Source organism: Molossus molossus, unplaced genomic scaffold, assembly GCF_014108415.1.
Source record: "Molossus molossus isolate mMolMol1 unplaced genomic scaffold, mMolMol1.p scaffold_m16_p_3, whole genome shotgun sequence".
NCBI classification, from domain to species: Eukaryota; Metazoa; Chordata; class Mammalia; order Chiroptera; family Molossidae; genus Molossus; species Molossus molossus.
Genome location: NW_023425366.1, coordinates 127,258,062 through 127,276,541, shown reverse-complemented (window position 1 = coordinate 127,276,541; position 18,480 = coordinate 127,258,062). Strand labels below are relative to the sequence as shown.

At 48.0% G+C, this 18,480-nt stretch overlaps 1 protein-coding gene across 1 annotated transcript in view; it reads left to right on the top strand.

Annotated features, from left to right (window-relative positions):
- Positions 1 to 70: 70 nt before the first annotated feature.
- The window catches only part of SLC5A11 (solute carrier family 5 member 11), a 45,214-nt gene continuing 26,804 nt past the window's right edge, over positions 71 to 18,480 (top strand). Inside the window, exons 1-4 of the mRNA XM_036279583.1 lie at positions 71 to 208; positions 8,012 to 8,083; positions 9,013 to 9,117; positions 10,187 to 10,246. Of these exons, the coding sequence (XP_036135476.1) occupies positions 74 to 208; positions 8,012 to 8,083; positions 9,013 to 9,117; positions 10,187 to 10,246 (372 nt within the window). The 5' untranslated portion in view covers positions 71 to 73. The remainder of the gene's footprint in view (positions 209 to 8,011; positions 8,084 to 9,012; positions 9,118 to 10,186; positions 10,247 to 18,480) is intronic.

Sequence of the window (18,480 nt, the reverse complement as noted above, 5' to 3'; positions counted from 1 at the left end):
AGGGCAGAATGTGCCGGGGTCTGGCATCTGACTCGCGGTCGACCTCCCACAGGACTGAAGTCCGTTCAGCACCATGGAGAGCGGCCCCAGCAGCGCTCCACCTGCACAGTCAGATCCCCTGGAGGCCTTTCCGCAGCGGAGCCTGGAGGCAGGTGACATCGCAGTGCTGGTTCTGTACTTCCTCTTTGTCCTGGCCGTCGGACTATGGGTAAGCCGGGGGGGGGGGGGGGGGGGGGCAGAGAGGGGAAGAAACCAGCTCAAGGTCATACAGTAAGCAGAACTTTAAATTAAAAAAAAATGCATTGAAGGTTGACTCTGTGCCAGGTACTGTGTTAGGTAGCTTCACTTATGTGATCTCATGTAATATACACAGGTCCTTACGAAAAAGACACTATTACCATACCCATTTTATAGATACAAACACTGAGGCTGAAAGAATTTCAGTTTCTTATTCTGTTAGTGAGTTAGGACAGCTGGAGTTAGAATTCATATTTCCATTTTGAAGTCCATGCTTTATTATTATTATAATTTTTTAATAAAAATATATTTTTGTTGATTTATTAGAGAAAGAGGAGGGGGAGAGAGATAGAAACATTGATGTGAGACAGAAGCATCCATCAGCTGCCCCCTGCAACCCCCCCACTGGGGACCAAACCCGCAACCCAGGCATGTGCCCTGACAGGGAACAAGCCGGGACCTATCAGTCCATGGGACCTATCAGTCCGTGGCTCAATCCACTGCGCAACACCAGTGGGCTGTGTCCCCACTTTGATATGACTATTTGTAGATCATTTCTCCACTCATACCTCTTAGCTTTTACTCTTCCAGGTCAAGAAGGTGGCAAAAGTGCTGGATACCCCAAAGACCATGGATGTAACCCTGCTGGGTCTCCCTGCCTTATTAGGACAAATTAGGATGAGTGCGATGTTATCAAGAGTAAGGGCTTTTGAATCAGAAAGCCCTGGATTCGGGGGTTGGGGTAGAAGTGGGGGGAGTTGGGGTTAGGGTTAGAGTTCCTGGGGATCTATATTTGCACAAGAGAACCAGGAGATTCTATTATATTACTAGTTTGAGGAGCCCTTTCAGCACAAGTAATTTTTTATCCTCAAAAAATACTTTTTGTGTCAGGGTTTAGGAAGAATCAGCCACCGTGACTGTTTTCTTATTTACTGATTGAGAGAGAGAGAGAGAGAGAGAGAGAGAGAGAGAGAGAGAAACATCAATTTGCTGTCCCACTTATTTATACATTCATTGATTAATTCTTGTACGTGCTATGACCAGGGATCAAACCTGAACCCTTGGTGCATCGGGACAATGCTTTAACTTACTGAGCTATCTGGCAAGGGCTCTTTTCTCTTACATATTGTACTGCTGTCTATTTCTTCCCTTTAGGTTACTGATAACTGCTTTATATATTTTGGTGCTCCTAGGTTGGGAGCATACATATTAATAAATGCTATGTCTTCTTGATAGATTTCTCCCTCTATCATTATAAGATGTCCATCTTTGTCTCTTGTTATCTCTTTTTGTCTTGATATCTGTTTTGTCTGATATGGGTATAACTACACTCACTTTTCTCTGGATACCATTTGCTTGGAGTATCATCTTCCAACCCTTCCATGTGTCTGTTTTTAGAGCTGAGACATGTCTCCTGAAGGTGTCTTGTTTTTATAATGGGTCTTGTTTTTAAATCCATCTTGCTCCTCTGTGCCTTTTGATTGGTGAGTTTAGTCCTTTTTCTTTTGATAGCATCCTATCTGCATTCACCTATACAAGTCCTGTGCTATCCCTCTTCCCCTTTTATGTTTTTATTATCACAAATCATCCCTTTTCATGCCATGCATTCATCACCAAAGTACAGTAGCTATAGTTATTTTTAATGTTTCCCCCCTTTAACTTTTTTTAAATCCTTGCCCAAGAATACTTTTCCATTTATCTTCAGATAGAGTGGGAGGGAGAGAAAGAAACATCAACATGAGAGAGACACATCGACTGGTTGCCTCCCCTCACAGCCCCGACCAGGGCCAGGGACGGAACCGCAACCGAGGTACATGCCCTTGACCAGAATCAAACCTGTGACTCTGGTCCACAGGTTGACGCTCTAACCACAAAGCTAAACTGGCCAGGGCGCCCCCCCCCCCCCTTTAACCTTTATGTTATAATTAAGCATTTAATACCCTATTGTCAAATAGAGCTGTAATTTTCTGCTTCTGTTTGTCAACTTACTCAAAGTTTTGTGTACTTTTGTCATTTTGGTTCAGCATTTCTTGTAATGTAGGTTTTGTGGTAGTAAATTCCCTCAACTTTTGTTTGTCTGAGGAGCCTTTATTTCTCCTTAATCTAAAGGATAACTTTGCTTAACAAGGATATATTATTTTTGGCTGGTGGTTGCCATCTTTCATTACTTTTAATATATCATTACACTCTTTGCTGGCCTATAGGGTTTCTTCTAAGAAAGATGATGGGGTTCCTTTGCAGGTTACTGTCTTTTTTCCCTTGGATGCCTTGAGAATTCTTTCTTTATCATTAACTTTTGACAAACTTATTAAACATAAGTTTTAATATAGTGTGTCTTGGAGAAGGCTTTTTGAGTCTAGATATTATGTTTTGTTAGCTTCTTGTACTTGAATGTAAAGTTCCTTCTCTTGGTTTGGGAACTTCTCATCAATTATTTCTCTAAATAGGCTCTCTGCTCCTTCCTCCCTCTCTTTCCTTCTGTGATACCCATTATCTTCATGTTGACCTTTCTAATGGAGTCAGATAGTTCTAGTAGAATTCTTTAATAATAATGAAAGAAAATGGTCCCTTCCCCTTTCTTCTCTGTCTGGGATACCCATTATCTTATGTTACCCTTTCTAATGAAATTATATAGTTCTTATAGGGTTCTTTTATTTTTTATAAAAAGCTTAGTTATCTCTCTTCTTCCACTTGAATAATTTCTAGATTTCTGTCTTCAAACTTGCTAATTCCCTCTTGCATATGGTCTGCTCTATTTCCAACTGTTCTAATAAATTCTTTATCTCATTTATTGAGTTTTTTAGAATGTTTTTTCTTGGAAATTCTTTATTTCTCCTTTAATTTTAAATGATAGCCTTGCTAGGAAAAGTAGTCTTGGTTGTAGGTTCTTGCTTTCATCACTGAATATGTCAGGCCCTTCTGGCCTGAAATGTTTCTATTGAGAAATCATCTGACAGTCTTATGGGAGCTCCCTTTTAGGTAACTGTCTTTCTCTTGCTGTTTTTAAGATTCTGTCTTTAACCTTTGACATTTTAATTATGATGTGTCTTGGTGCAGTCCTCTTTGGGTTCATCTTGTGTGGAACTCTCTGCACTTCCCAGACTTGTATTTCTTTTTCCTTCACCAGATTCAGTAAGTCTTTGGTAATTCTTTCTTCAAATAGGTTCTCAATCCCTTGCTCTCTCTCTCTTTTCCTTCTGGTACCCCTATAATGCAGATATGTTATGCTTTATAATGTCCCATTGGTCTCTTAAACTATCCTTATTTGTTTAAATTCTTTTTGCTGCTCTGATTGGGTGTTTCCTTCTACCTTGTCTTCCAACTGATTCCATCCCTCTTCTTCCAGTCTACTGTTGATTCCCTCTAGTGTATTCTTTATTTCAAATATTGTATTCTTCATTTCTGACTGGTTCTTTTTTATGGTTTCTTTGACTTTTTTTGTGCTGTTGAGCATTCTTATAAACACTGCTTTGAACTCTATAGCTAATAAATTGCTTACTTCCATTTTATTTAGCTCTTTTTCTGGAGATGTTTTTTGTTCTTTCACTTGGGGTATGTTTCTTTGTCTCCCCATTTGGCTGCCTCTTTGTGTTTATTTCTATGTATTAGATAGATCTGCTACAACTCCCAGACTTGGTGGGGTGGCCTTATGTAGTAAGTATCCTGTGGGGTCTAGTGGTGCAGTCTCCTTGATCACCTGAGCTGGGTGCTCTAGGAATGTCCCTTGTGTGGGTCATGTGGGTCTTCCTGTTGTAGTTGAGTTTTGATTGCTACTGGCCCTTTCATGTGTGGGATCAACCCTGAGGCTGGCTGACTCTGAGGCTCAACCCTGAACCCTGGCAAATGGCTGTGCAGGCGCTGCCCAAATGAAGCAGAATTCACCTCAGCAGGTTCTGATGCCTGCTGAGATCTCCTTTTGAATATGCCTCTTGTGAAGCTTATTAGATCTTGCTCTAGTGTTGTCTGAAGCTGGCCACTGAGTGTGTTGGTTTTGGGCCTCTTGAGAGGAACGCTGTTGCAGGCCAATGTCAGATGGTGCTCTGGGCAACCTATTTGGAGCTACAAGCAACCCACAGTTTGTAGCTGCCTCTGCTGGGCCTGGGTGCATGCAAGAAGGACCGAGCTGTGCATCAAGGCTGGCTTTTACTAGTACTGGGCCTGGGGGCAGGTCAGCAAATGTTGGGTTCTTTTTTTATCCTCACCCGAGGACATTTTCCCATTTTTTGTTCAGATAGAGTGGGAGGGAGAGAGAGAGAGAGAAACATTGACATGAAAGGGACACATTGAGTGGTTGCCACCCGCATGACCCAACCAGGGCCAGGGACAAATTGTAACCGAGGTACGTGCCCCCAGTGGGAACCGAACTGGGTCTCTCTGGACTGCAGGTTGATGCTCTAACCGCTGAGCCAAACTGGCCAGGGCTCAGCAAAAGTTTTAAGGCACCCCAAGATCCACCTCCACCTGACAGCTCAATCACTGAAAAATGCCTCAGTGGTACTCGAGTTGCATGAGGTAGGTTCTTGGTGAATCAGCAGGTATTGGTGAGTGGCGTTCACCTGATTGATACAGATTCAACCTTGGTGCCAGTGCTGGATCTGAGGCCACTCAGCAAATGTCCCTGGGTACACCAGGTCTAGCTGCCACCTGCTGGGTGATTGCATATCTCTGTAGTGGGGCAGGGTCTCAGGGGGCGTCATGGTAGGCCAGTGGGCTCGACAGGCCCAAACAGAACAAGATTTGGCTGTGTGAAGGAAGGGTTCTGCTCAGGTCAGGCAGGTGAGAGAAAAAAGTGGCCCCGATCCTCGAGCCACAGAACTCTGTCACATAGTCTGCAGGAAGGAGACTGAGCTCAGTAGAGTGGGGCTGCCAGGAGTTGGAAAGATGAGGTTAGTGGATCTCCCATGAGGAGGAGGTGCTGGTCGGGCTTCAGGGAAGTGGGGGGCGTGTAGGCTCCACCTCAAAGCCACACAACTCAGTTACTGACACCCCTTAAATCTACCCAAACCTCTACACCCTGGCCAAGGCAGCTGACTCCTCAGAGGGTGTAAGCTTCACAGGGTGGAGTGACAGGTAGTCTAGAGGGCGGGGCTATTGCACTCCCCCAGGCTGATGGGGCAAGGAGGGGCATGCTCCACCCAAAAGAGACGGCATCTGTGGAATGGGAGAGGGACTCAAAACAGGGATTTTGTTAGTTGTCCCCTCAGCTCTCTCCCCAGAACCACAAACCCTAGACTCTCCTCACGTGACTCTAGTCCACTCCACTCTCCCTTTGCTGGAGCCCAGGGTAAGTGGTTGCAAATGAAATGTTGTGTATTGGCCCTTTAAGAGGGTGCCTGTGTCTCTAGGGACTCTTGTCTCTCCCTGATGAACAGAAACCCTACAGCCAGTGTGGGTGGCTCTTTCTGGCTCTGATGCTCTGGGCTGGGGAGCCTAGTTTGGGGTTGAGAACCCACATTTCTCAGGGAGAACACCACACAGCTGAGATATCTCTCTGGAGCCTCAGCCACCGCCCACGGGAGCAGGGCCAGCCCTTTTCGTGTGTCCACTCTTCCTACCAATCTTGAAGTGACTTCTTCTGTAAACCCCGTCATAAGCCTTCTCTTCAGCTCGTCTTCGGTCGGTTATTCAGGATGATTATTCTGTAATTTAGGCATAATTCCAGTTTGGTCCAGAGAGGAGTTGAGTATAGTTTCCACGTAGTCCACTGCTATCTTGGATTCTCTGGTTCTTTTTTTACAGTTCCAATCTCTTTAGTAAAGTATTCTTCTACGTATTACTTTTATCCCTGAGCTCACTGAGTTACATTTCTGAGTTTCTTGGTGTCTTGTTAAGTTTTTTCATGACTACTATTTTGAATTCTTTGTCCTTTATGTCCCCGTTTTCCAAGAGTTTGACTTTGGTTTCTGGAGAATTGTCATTTATTTGTGTTACTATGTCACCTTGGTTGCGGTGCTTGATGGGTCGCTCCTCTGATGCCACATCTGAAGTAGTGAACAGTTTTCTTGTTTAGGTACCGTTGTGATTTTTAACAATTCAGTAGGTTTATAATTAGAGGTCTTTCTTTTGTTTTCCGGCAGAAAAACTTTCTAGTGCATGTTTTTTTTGTTTGTTTGTTTTCTCTTACCTATGTGACTTGTGCCTGCGGGGTCATGGTGGAGAGGTGTCACTGTGGTCGTTGGAGTCACTGCCTGGGTAGCAGGGTGGCGGGTGCTCCTGCTATGTCTAGACCTCCTGGGTCTCCTGGCACCACCATACTAGGGGATGTGGCTGGTTGGAGGGAGCCGGGTTCCTGAGCCCATTTGTTGTCACCTGGCTCCCTGTGGCTGCTGACTCCACTGTGCTGCACCGAGAGGCATGGATGTGTCCCCTGCTGCTGCCAAGCTCCAGCACAATCGGGGGAGGGAGCCCATTTTCAGGCACTGACACTGCTTCGGCCCCTTTACCCTCCTCCAGGCTGCATTGCAGGGCTGCACCCTGGCTCCCCCCCACTGGCTGGGGTTGTGAGCTCAGCTGCAGCAGCCTGAGGAACTGTGTCTGTCCTTCCTCCCTCCTGCCCCCCTACGCAAACCAATACACCCACATTCGCGTGTACCGATGTGGCTCTCTCAGCTATGCTAGTGTGTTGAGCAGAGGAACCTCTGTTGAATTATAGATGTCCAACTAGTTACAGATTTAAGGGGAGATACAAAGGCATCATCCCACTTCGCCATGATGCTGACATCACTCTATAGTGTCTATTTTCTATAGGAGGATTATTTGCAGAGATGAAAACATACCAGATTATGCCATCTCTCATCCAGTGAGTCTCCTCACCAACATTCACATCAAGAGGCTGAGAGGATTTAAACAACTTATTCAATATCACACACACTACTTAGTGGTCAAATGTCTGCATTAAAACACCTTCAGTGCCAGGAAGCTTTCTTCTTTTAAAGATGGTTTTGTAGACCAGTTAAAAACATGAGTTCCGCCCTGGCCGGTTTGGCTCAGCGGTTAGAGCGTCGGCCTGCGGTCCTGAGAGACCCGGGTTCGGTTCCCGCTAAGGGCGCGTACCTCGGTTGCAGTTTGTCCCCGGCCCTGGTTGGTCGTGTGGGTGGCAGCCACTCGATGTGTCCCTTTCACATCGATGTTTCTCTCTCTCTCTCTGTTCCTCTCTCTCCCTCCCACTCTACCTGAACAAAAAATGGAAAAATGTCCTCAGGTGAGGATAAAAAAAAAAAAAAAAAAAAAAAAAAAAAAAAAAACATGAGTTCCAAAATCAGGCTGAACTAGGCTTGAATTCCTGTCCCTTCTGTGACCTGAAAATGTGTCATGAGACACGTGACTCTAATTCTGAGCCTCAGTTTCTTACCAACTTCCAACTTCCCTGGAGTTAGTGAGAATTAAAATGAGAGAATGCTTTAAAATGCTTGGCATAGTGTCTGACGCCGTGTGAGCAGAACGCTATCCCTGTGCTAAGGGAGTAAATGATACACATTATGAGATAGTACAGATAAGCCTTGGGGTTGAAACTTACATGCCTAGGGGCCACGTAGGCTATCACCAATGTGTGAAGCAGGGACTGACCGGGGCTGTGTTGCCTTGAAGAGTTTATGCCTCTTCTAAAAGCATTCGAATTAAAATCTTCTTTATAACCATGGGTCAACCAAAATATATTTGATGTTTAAATCTGGCCCTCTGGACTCTCACTTTGTCATCGGCAGCCTAGGCTATTTTGGGATGCCTCTGTTTGTTAATATTTTCCCTCACCCATGTTTCTTCTTCTTTGTTTTAGTCCACAGTGAAGACCAAGAGAGACACAGTGAAAGGCTACTTCCTAGCTGGAGGGGACATGATGTGGTGGCCTGTAAGTGGTCTTTGGTTCAATTAAAGTCACTTCTCAAAGAATTTTCAAGTGCTGGTGTCCTGTCTAGACTTTGCTTTCTCAGGACTCTTTGGTTACATGTTGTGTGGAAGTCACAATATAAACCAGAGAAGACTTAGGTCCAACTCAAGTGTGTTTAATCAAAAAAGAATGTTTCAGCTCACCTGAGGAAAAATCTAGGGGTTCAGTTATGACTGAGTACAGAGGTTCAAGTGATATTATTAGGACCTGGTTTCCCCCTCTGTTTATTCTTTATATTTTTATCTATCTATCTATCTATCTATCTATCTATCTATCTATCATCTATCTATCTATCTATCTATCTATCTATCTATCATCTATCTATCTACCTATCATCTATCTATCTATCCATCTATCTATCATCTATCTATCTATCTATCTATCTATCTATCTATCTATCTATCATCTATCTATCATCTATCTATCTACCTATCATCTATCTATCTATCTATCTATCTATCTATCTATCTATCTATCTATCTATCATCTATCTATCTGATAGGAGGGCTCCCTGCTTTGCTGATTCAGAAGCAAACCTGGGACTAACACAGGCCTCCTGACTCATCGTGAAGCACTTTCTACAAGACCTGTCACCCTCCCGTCCAGGGATGCTGCCGTCAAATCTGGCGCTGCATAACCCTAGGAGGCATGGCTCTCGTTTGGGGCAACAGGGACCTGCGTGTTTACTGTGCTAATTGATGACACATGGAAGTAAACAATCTCCGGGAAAGAGTCTTTCTAATTTGGAGAAAAAGCCAGATAACCTAGGAATGGCCTTGTCTCCTGCACTTCCCCTTTGTCGTCGTCCTTTAGGAGCGTGGGAAGAACTGGGAGGGGGAGGAGGTACCCAGACCTGGGCTCCAAGTTGTCACCTGTCTGTCTCCCCACAGGTGGGTGCGTCCTTGTTTGCCAGCAACATAGGAAGCGGACATTTTGTAGGCCTGGCGGGGTCAGGCGCTGCTGCGGGCATTTCTGTGGCTGCTTATGAGTTCAACGTGAGTATGTCACCAAGGAGCGGGCAGCTCACTCTACCTAACACGTAGCTCCTGGGGCAGCTGCGTGAATGCGCCGCACTTTAACAACAGAGCGTGCTTTACGGAAACGTCAAGGCACCCTGGTTGGCAAAAATGTCAGGCCTCCGGGGGTCTGCTTGCTGGGGCCCTGAGGCCAGGACCCCAAGGAGCAGATGTGTGAGGAAAGGGCCCGGAGTGTTTCCCTGGTGGCTGAGAAGACAGAAGGTCCCGGGACTGGGTGTTTCGGTGGGTCAGATCCCAGCTGGCTGCACGCACATCGTGTGGCTCACGGGCTCTCGACCTTCGGGCCACCCCACGACAGCTGAGGGACAGGGCACACCCTTGTGCAGCGGAGCTCCCTCGGTGCAATTTGCAGAGGAGGAGGGGATGCACTTAGGAAAGTGACCTTCATCTATGAGTAACCTTTGGTGCTGACTCTGTGCCACTGCTTGTTATGTGACGGGCCAGATGCAGGCTGCCGGCCGCAGCCAGGCCGCAACACTCACTGTTGTGTAACCTTGGGCAAGTGTATGACAGGGGATAATAATAGTACAAGTAGGATGATGACAGTACCTGCCACGTGTGTCCTTGCGAGGGTGGAGGGGACGGTGCCCGCAGAAGGCATGGAGGAGAGCCTGTGCCCGGAGCCTCGCCTGCCTCACCGCCTCGCGACCTCGGGCTCTGCTACGCCCATTCCACAGGTGACAGAAATGGGTCTGGAGACCCGGCGAGCTCTTCTGGCACCAGCAACCACCCTCCAGGTGGCCGGCCCGACCACGGCCGATGGACGGAGGGGATGCCCCGGCAGGAAGGGGCCGCGGTGAGCTCAGGAGACGCTGTGCCAGGATTCTCTCTGTGTCCCTCTCCATCCCCTCCTCCCATTTAAACAGGAAAATGTGACGTCCAGGGAGGGTGAGCCACTCAGCGAGTAAGAGACTGACGGATGACGGATGACGCAGAGGCACAAGCGACCAGGTCACCTCCAGGTGCGGCAGAAGCCAGGCACCTGGGCGTGGCGGGAAGCTGACTCCTGACTCGGTTTGCTCCGCAGGGCGTCTTTTCCGTGCTGACCCTGGCCTGGGTCTTCCTCCCCATCTACATTGCGGGTCAGGTGAGTCTGAGGGGCGGGGCACTGGGACCAGGAGCCCTTTGGGGAGGGACAAGCCTGCACTCCCTCCCCCCACCCAATGTCCCTCCCTCTGCATCCAGGGCAGTCCCGGGAGGTCCCAGCGTTGGAGAGGGATGAGGCACAGGTGAGACAATGAGAAACCTGTCCCCAGCAGTCCCCACCTAGTAACGGGCGACAGAGGTACACACGGGCTTTCAGAGGCTGGAGGAACATGGGCTCAAAAATACGTCTTTTAATGCCACAACCAAATGTGAAACTTGCAGCCTCTCTGAATGTTTAAGGTATAACACGTTACTCCTTTTAACTAACAAAAAAATCTAATTCAGTGTTTTTTCTTCCTTTGCATGCAAAACTATAATAGTTGAGTTATTTCTAACTGATAGGAAATGCCATAATTTTTGTTACCAAATAATGCTGCTTCGGAATTTTTGTAAAAGCAGTTTTGGAAATTATTCCTGATCTTCCCGACAGCTCCGGCCACGTGTCCCGTGCAGGCCTAATTCCGTGGAGGTGCTCTGCCTCACGGCATGCACAGGACCAGGGTGCTGCTCTAGAGCAGCAACTGACTTTCACCTTCCAGATGAAAATTTAAAAAATACACATAGTAGAAAGAACTGAGTAATGACGAGAGAAGCCGTGTGAGTCCCTCTGTGCAGGAAGCAGCGAAGTCTGTGCAGAGGGCAGTGGAGCAGGGATAAATAACCTCACTGGCTGCCCGGGCCGGGTCGCGCGGTGGTTAGCGCGTCGGCCCTCAGGTTCCGTTCCGGTCCAGGCCATGTGCCTGGGTTGCGTTGGTCCCTGGCCCTGATCGGGGTCATGTGGGAGGCAACCAGTCAATGTATTTCTCTCACGTTGATGTTTCTCTCTCTCTCTCTCTCTCTCACACACACACACACTCACACTCTATCTGAATATAAATAGAAAAATATCCTTGGGTGAGGATTAAAAAAACACCTAACTTTTAAATAATACTGAGCCTAAACGAGCACGGCCGTCGGTGGGGGGAGGGCCTGGGTCTGCGGTCCCCGCTGTGACTAGCTCCTGTATAGACAAAATATCTGCGTCATACCAGCCCCGGTCGGAGTGTGAGGGTCTCTGGGCCAAAGCGTCAGTCAGTATTCCTGAGTACCTACTATGGGTTAGACACCAAGGATGGTGGAGATGCAGGTTAGTTCACAGGTAGGGTGGCCAGGTGTTCTCAGCTGTGGTTTCATTTTCTGGGGTAAGTGGAAGTCTGTGCCATCCGCTCAGAGCGAGGAAGGCACTAGTGTGGCTGAAGGTGGAGAAGGGAGGCAGGGCCTGAGCTGGCGTTGTCTGTGACAGGAAGCCCGGGACAACCACGTGTCTACCAGAAGAGGACTGGCGTCCAGAGGACTGTCATTGCCAAGAAAACATAAAAAGCTCCCCAATTCAGTCTTATTGGGAAATAAAATAGACACACAGAAGAGTGATAAAACACAAGCAAACAGCTTCACAAGCCATAGTAAAATCAAGACGTAGGACGTCACAGTCTCACCCACGTGCCAGCAGATGTCAACGCCTCCCTCTCTCCTCCACGTTCCTCCTACTCACGCCCTTGCTTCTCTCAGTTTTAATTATGCAAAACTAGACAGTACGGCTTAGTTTTACCTCTTAAACCTATATATGGACATGGAATCAGCTAACATGTTCTTTCGTTGCATGTGGCTGATGTGCTCATTTTCATCGCTATGGAATATTATGTAGGGAGACGACACCAAGATACACCTGTCCATTCTTGTCACAGGCTTGTGGGTCGCAGTGCCCAGAGTTAGGCTGTGATGGACAAGGTTGCTATGAACCTCTGGATACGAGTGTCCTGATGGACATAAGCATGTGCTTGTGGAGAGACACCTGGGGGCGGAGTCGCCAGGTCGTTGGAGGTGTTACCTGGCTGACTAGACACGCTGCCCCCGGAGTGGTCCCCAGCTGTCCTCCCGCCGGCCGTACCTGCGAACACCCTTTGCTCCGTCACTCCACATGCTTGCCGTCACTTGGTATTTTCTTTTTTACTTTAGTTTTACTTATTTAAACTTACCTTTATTGTCGAACGTATTACAAATGTTCCCTCCTTTTCGCCCTATTGACCCCTCCTCCCTGCTCCTGCTGCCCTCCAGCCGTCCCCACACTGTTGTTGGTGTCCACTGGTTATGCACATATGCATATACATTCTTTGGTTTATCTCTTTCCACCCCCCCTTCCCTTTGAGGTTCAGCAGTCTAACAACCAGTTTGTACTTCTTTTTTTTTATCCTCACCCGAGGACATTTTTCCATTTTTTGTTCAGATAGAGCAGGAGGGAGAGAGGGGAAGAGAGAGAGAGAGAAACGTCGATGTGAAGGGACACATCGAGTGGCTGCCACCCGCACGACCAACCAGGGCCCAGGACAAACTGCAACCGAGGTACGTGCCCTTAGTGGGAATCGAACCCGGGTCTCTCTGTACCGCAGGCCGGCGCTCCAACCGCTGAGCCAAACCGGCCAGGGCAGTTTGTACTTCTTAATCCCTTCATCTTTTTCACCCATCTCCCCAAGCCCCCTCCCATCTGACAACCAACACAAAGTTCTCTATATCTATGAGTCTGTTTCTGCTCTGCTTGCTCATTTGGTTTGTTGATTCAGTTGTTGATAGATATGTATTTATTGCCATTTTGTTGTTCATATTTTTTATATTCTTTCTCTTTAAGAAGACTGCAACATTTCATATAATACTGTTTTGGTGGTGATAAACTCCTTTAGCTTTTTCTTGCCTGAGAAACTCTTTATATGTCCACTGATTCTAAATGACAGCTTTGCAAGATAGAGTAATCTTGGTTGTAGGTCCTTGCTTTACATCAACTTGAATATTTCTTGCCACTCCCTTCTGGCCTGCAATGTTTCTTTTGAGAAATCATCTGACAGTCTTATGGGAACTCCTTTGTAGGTAACTAACTGCTTTTCTCTTGCTGCTTCTAAGATTCTCTCTTTGTCTTTAATCTTTTGCATTTTGATGATGATGTGTCATGGTGTGGGCCTCTTGGGGTTCATCTTGTTTGGGACTCTCTGTACTTCCTGGACTTGTATGTCTGTTTCCTTCACCAAGTTAGGGAAGTTTTCTGTCATTATTTTTTCAAATAGATTTTTAATTTCTTGCTCTCTGTTTTCTCCTCTGGCACCCCCATGATGAGAATGTTGACATGCTTGAAGTTGTCCCAGAGACTCCTTACACTGTCCTCATTTTTTTGGATTCTTTTTTCTTTTTGCTGTTCTGATTGAGTGTTTTTTGCTTCCTTATATTCCAAATCAATAATTTGTTTCTTAGCTTTACCTACTCTACTATTGAATCTGTGTAAATTATTCTTTATTTCAGTTAGTACCGACTTCATTTCTGACTGTGCATCCTTCATTTCTGACAGGTCCTTTTTTATGCTCTTGAGGCCATCAGTAAGTTCATTGAACATCCTTTTAACTAATGTTTTGAACTCTGCATCTGTTCTATTGCTTATCTCCTTTTTGTTTAATTATTTTCCTGGAGTTTTGTTCTGTTCTCTCATCTGGGACATGTTTCTTTGTCTCCTCAATTTGGCTGCCTCCCTGTGTTTGTTTCTATGTAATAGGTAGAGTTGCTATGTTTTCTAGGCTTCCTAAGGAGGCCTATTGTAGTAGGTGTCCTGTAGGATCCAGTAGCACAGCCTCCCTGATCACCCTAGCTGGGGGCCTTCAAGGTACACCCCTCATGTGGACTGTCTACCCTTTTGTTGTAATTGATGTTTGATTGCATTGGCACATCAGTGGGAGGGATTTATTCAGGCTGATCAGCTGCAAGGACTGGCTGTGCCCACTGCCCACTGGCCTCTGACTACCTTGGAGGATCAGCTGTGCAGGGCCCATCACACAGAGCAAGACTTACTTCAGCAGGGCTCTGGTACCCACTGAGTCCACTCCTTGAGTGTGTCACTTGTGGAGGTGGTTGGGTGGTGGTGTTTTGATGTGGTCTGAAGCTGTCCACTGGGTGTGCTGGCTCTGGGGCAAGGTCAGCCACTGCCTATATTATACCTGGTACCACCACGCATAAGCTACAAAGTGATCTGCAGGTGGCTGCTTCTTGTGCTAAGCTTGGAGGTGCCCAGGCAAAGCCTAGTTGTGAACCAAGGCTGGCTGCTCCTAGTACCAGGCCTGGGGCCAGTTAGTGAGAGGTATGGGGCTCACTGAGGCGAGATGCTGCTTTTTTTAAGAGAATTTAGAAAAATCTGAAACAAGAGCCAAGACAAGTCATTCCTATGGTAAAGCCACTGGAAACAGCTTGGGTGGGCCTGAAAGTTGGGTGGGGCGGGGCCTCAGGGAGTCACCAGGGCGGGGCAAACAATGTGAGCCAGGTTGCTGGAGTCCCAGATATGGTGTTTGTCTGAACAATGGGTTCCGCCAGCACTTCTGTCCGGGAGAAAGCTGCCCCTCCAGCTCTCATCCCAATGCCAAACAACTCAGTTCTTCCCCGTATGTCTGTGGTGCCTTTCAAGCTGCCTCCCCAATCTGGAGCCTGGAGGGAGCAAGTCCAAGTAAGTCCGTGCTCGGGCCCTTTAAGGAGCTGCCTGGGGCTCCAGAAGCCTCAGCCTCCCTGAGCCTCAGTTCCCACTGGTTTTTCCAGCCAGAAGTAATGGGGATTCTCTTCCTGGTGCTGGAACCCTGAGTGGGGTGCCTGGTGTGGGATGGGGACCCCTCACTCCTCAGGGAGGACCTTTCCAGCCAAGGTGTGCTCCTGATTTTTATCCACCACGCGTGGGTGTGGGGCCAGCCCGTTTACGCCTCTGCCCTCCCGCCAGTCTCTGTGTGGCTCTGTCTTTAATTTTGTAGTTGTAGGACTTCCATTCAGCTCAGTTTCAGGAGGTTCTGAATGATAGTTGTTCTGTAGTTCAGTTGTAATTTTGATGTGGTTGTGGGAGGAGGCGAGACCGTGTTTACCTACCCGCCATCCTGACCGGACTGTCACTGGTATTTTCTGACTTAAAAATTCTTGCTAATCTGGTGGGTGTATGGTGGTGTCTCACTTTGTTTTCAATTGCCAATCCTATTTATATATGTTCTAGCCATTTGAATTCCTTTTTTGGGAAGTAACTTGTCTAGGAGCTTTGCCAACTTTTCTATTAGGCTGTGTAGATTCTTACTGATTTATAGTTCTCTATTTATTCTGGAAACAGCCTTTAGGATGGTTGTATATGATTACATGTGATGCAAATATCACTTTTTCCTACTCTGTGGCTTACTTTTCACACTCTTAATGGTGTTTTGATAAACAGATTCCAATTGTAATGTCATCACATTCATCACCTTTTCCTGCCTTTTAGGGTTTGCCTTATAAAATCTTTTCCTACTTCAGGTCAAAAAGATATTTTCCTAGGTTATTCTCTAGAACTTTGCACAGTTCAGTTAATTATCCACCTAGAACAAATTTTTGTCCATCATTTTTGAGAATAGGATAATGCTAATACTACCCATCAAAAAAATTACAGACCAACTTTACTTATCAATATGGAAAATAAACTGCACTTCACCCTGCTCTCCATCCACAGCGGTCTCCCATAGTTTCATTCATTCGTTCGTTCGTTCGTTCGTCCGTTCGTTCATTCATTCATTCACTAAAGCCGTATCACTGAGCTGCGGGCTGGCTCCTGCCAGTTTCTCCTCCTCATCAGGCCCTCTCTTCCTCGGCCGCTAGGATGCTCTCCTTCTGGCCGGAAAGTTTTCCTTCCCGTCATGGTGCCATTCGCTCCTGTTCCTCTTCCAAGCCCTACTGGCTCCTCTAGGAAGCCCCCTGACGTTTATGATGAGGTGAAATCGTCCTTACTGTGTTTGCCATAGTTGCTGTTTTCCATTTGCTTATGTGATTATAAATTAAGATGCCTCTCCCACTGGACTTCATGCCCCCCCCCCTCCCACTAGACCAGCGTCCTCACCCTCAGCCGTGGTGACATGCTGGGCTGGCTGATTCTGTGCTGTGTGTGTTGGGGGAGGGGCTCCCTGTGCACTGCAGGACGTTTGCCGCATCCTTGGCCTCCACCCACTAGATGCCAGTAGCACCCCTCAAACTGTGGCAGCTGGAATGTGTGCAGACCTTGCCAACTGTTCCCTGTGAAGGTACAGAATCTTCCTTGGCTCAAAGATGCAAGAATTTTTAACACATGCAATAATACCTGACTATTTAGTCCGGGGCACTGACCTCTTTTCCTTTCCATTGTCAAATTTAAAAATGACAACAGCTGCCCTGGCTGGTTTGGCTCAGCGGTTAAAGCGTCAGCCAGTGGACCAGAGTTGCAGGTTCGATTTTGGTCAAGGGCACATACCTGGGTTGCGGTTCAGTCCCTGGCCCTGGTCGGGGCCGTGCGGGAGGCAGCCAGTTGCTGTGTCCCTCTCACGTCGATGTTTCTCTCTCTCTACCTCCCTCCCACTCTATCTGAAGTTAAATAGAAAAATATCCTCCAGTGAGGATTAAAAACAAAACAAAAATGACAACAGCCAACACAACTATAGCCATTCAGTGTGAATAACCCAAAAGTATACCTATTTTTTGCCAGATCAGCAAAAATATATTTTTGGTGAGCCGCAGCATTTCAGTCGTTCGCTTACGTGCTGGGTGAGCGTGTTGCAGCCCGCTGGACTGTGAGGCCGGGGGCAGGAACCATCTCGTTTCCCCCCAGAGTCTGGAATAGTGTCGGGTCCGCGGTCGATGCCCAATGCACATGTGTTGAGATGACTCACCAGCAGGGTCTCACATGAATCGGAGAGCAGCGAAGTGAGGGATGGACCGGTCCCCACGAGAAGAGGCCCCGCGAGGGCCTGGAAGCCCTGGTCAGTCCCACCGCAGGTTGTCCGAGCCCGCGACCAGGAGAGCTGCTCTGATGAAGATGTGGGGTCAGAGGGGAATGGGGCCTGGAGCTGGCAGGGTTCAGGGTGGCCCAAGAGACAGGTGGCTGAAGGGGAAATGACCAACTGTTGCTGGGGCGGAGCCGGGTAGGACACTGCAGGGCGTGGCCGCAGACGGGACCAGAGAGGAAGGAAGAGGGACCTGGATCCCGCTGGGTGCTGGGCCGGGCTCTGGGGGATCGGGCAGGGCGGTTTCCGAGAGGGAGGGCTTTACCTGAGTGATGGGAGATGCACAGATGGGGTCACCTGGCCGCCCTCACCCCTGGGGAGGTGCGGAGCGAAGCCCTCATCTCTCCGACCGGAGTCACTCTGCTCCCTATTAGCACGCACCCAGCAACCACCAGGGTGCGGTTCCCCATTAGCAGCCTCCTCTCTGCCTCTGTCTGTCTGTCTGTCCCAACCTTGCTGCCTGGCAAACTACCTTCTTGGGGACCTGACCGCCAACAGCCTAGGCTCTGCCTCTCGTCCGTGGGCAAGCTTCCCGTTTCTCTCCAGGGTTTAATTTCTGGACACCAGTGCCGCTCACCTCTGCAGACTCCGTCCCTCCCGCCTTTCTTAGCTCGTTAGAAACGTCCTGCCGAGATCCCGAGGGGTGAAGGCTGCAGCCCGAGGCAGGGGTCAGCCCCACAAGCCCAGCTGGTGGTTCTCCTTCGCGGAGGAGAGCATGAACCCTCTCGCCTGAGTGGGGTGCAGCCCTCCATGCCCCCGCTAACCGGCTCTCAGACCTTCACCAGGTCTGTGCTCCTTCCACATGCGTGCTTGAGTCTCTGGTGCTCCCAGAGAGCGTCCGAGTTCAGGACAAAGTGCTGCTGAAAAACCCCAGCCGTTTGCCCTGCGCAGGCCGGAGGGTGCAGGCCAGACATGCATGAGGGTCAGAGTCCCAAACTGCTCTTTCCGGAAGAAGAGGAGAAAAGAGAAGCTTTGTTCTTTTCTTCTATTTTAAAATGTCCATGTATTCCCGCAGTTCATTTCTTGTGAATATTTTATGACAAAAAAACATCAAACATATATCAAAATTGAAATACTTTTATGCTGAATACCTTCTAGTCTCGAGTACCAGATCCGATGTAGTATTCCTGTGTCAAGTCGGGTCACCTAGTCCCCTCGTCTCCCCTCCCAGCCTCTTCTGCCTGCACAGTCCGACCCGGCGCGGAGGCTTTGCCCTTCCTCACGGTCAGGTCCCAGCAGCAGCCTGGAGGAGGAGCTGCGGACATGTCTGCAAATACCACCACTCCTCTGTCCTTTCCCGTCCGAGACCTCGCACCTCGTGGAGAACAGTGGTTGGCTCGAGGTCCCAGAGGCT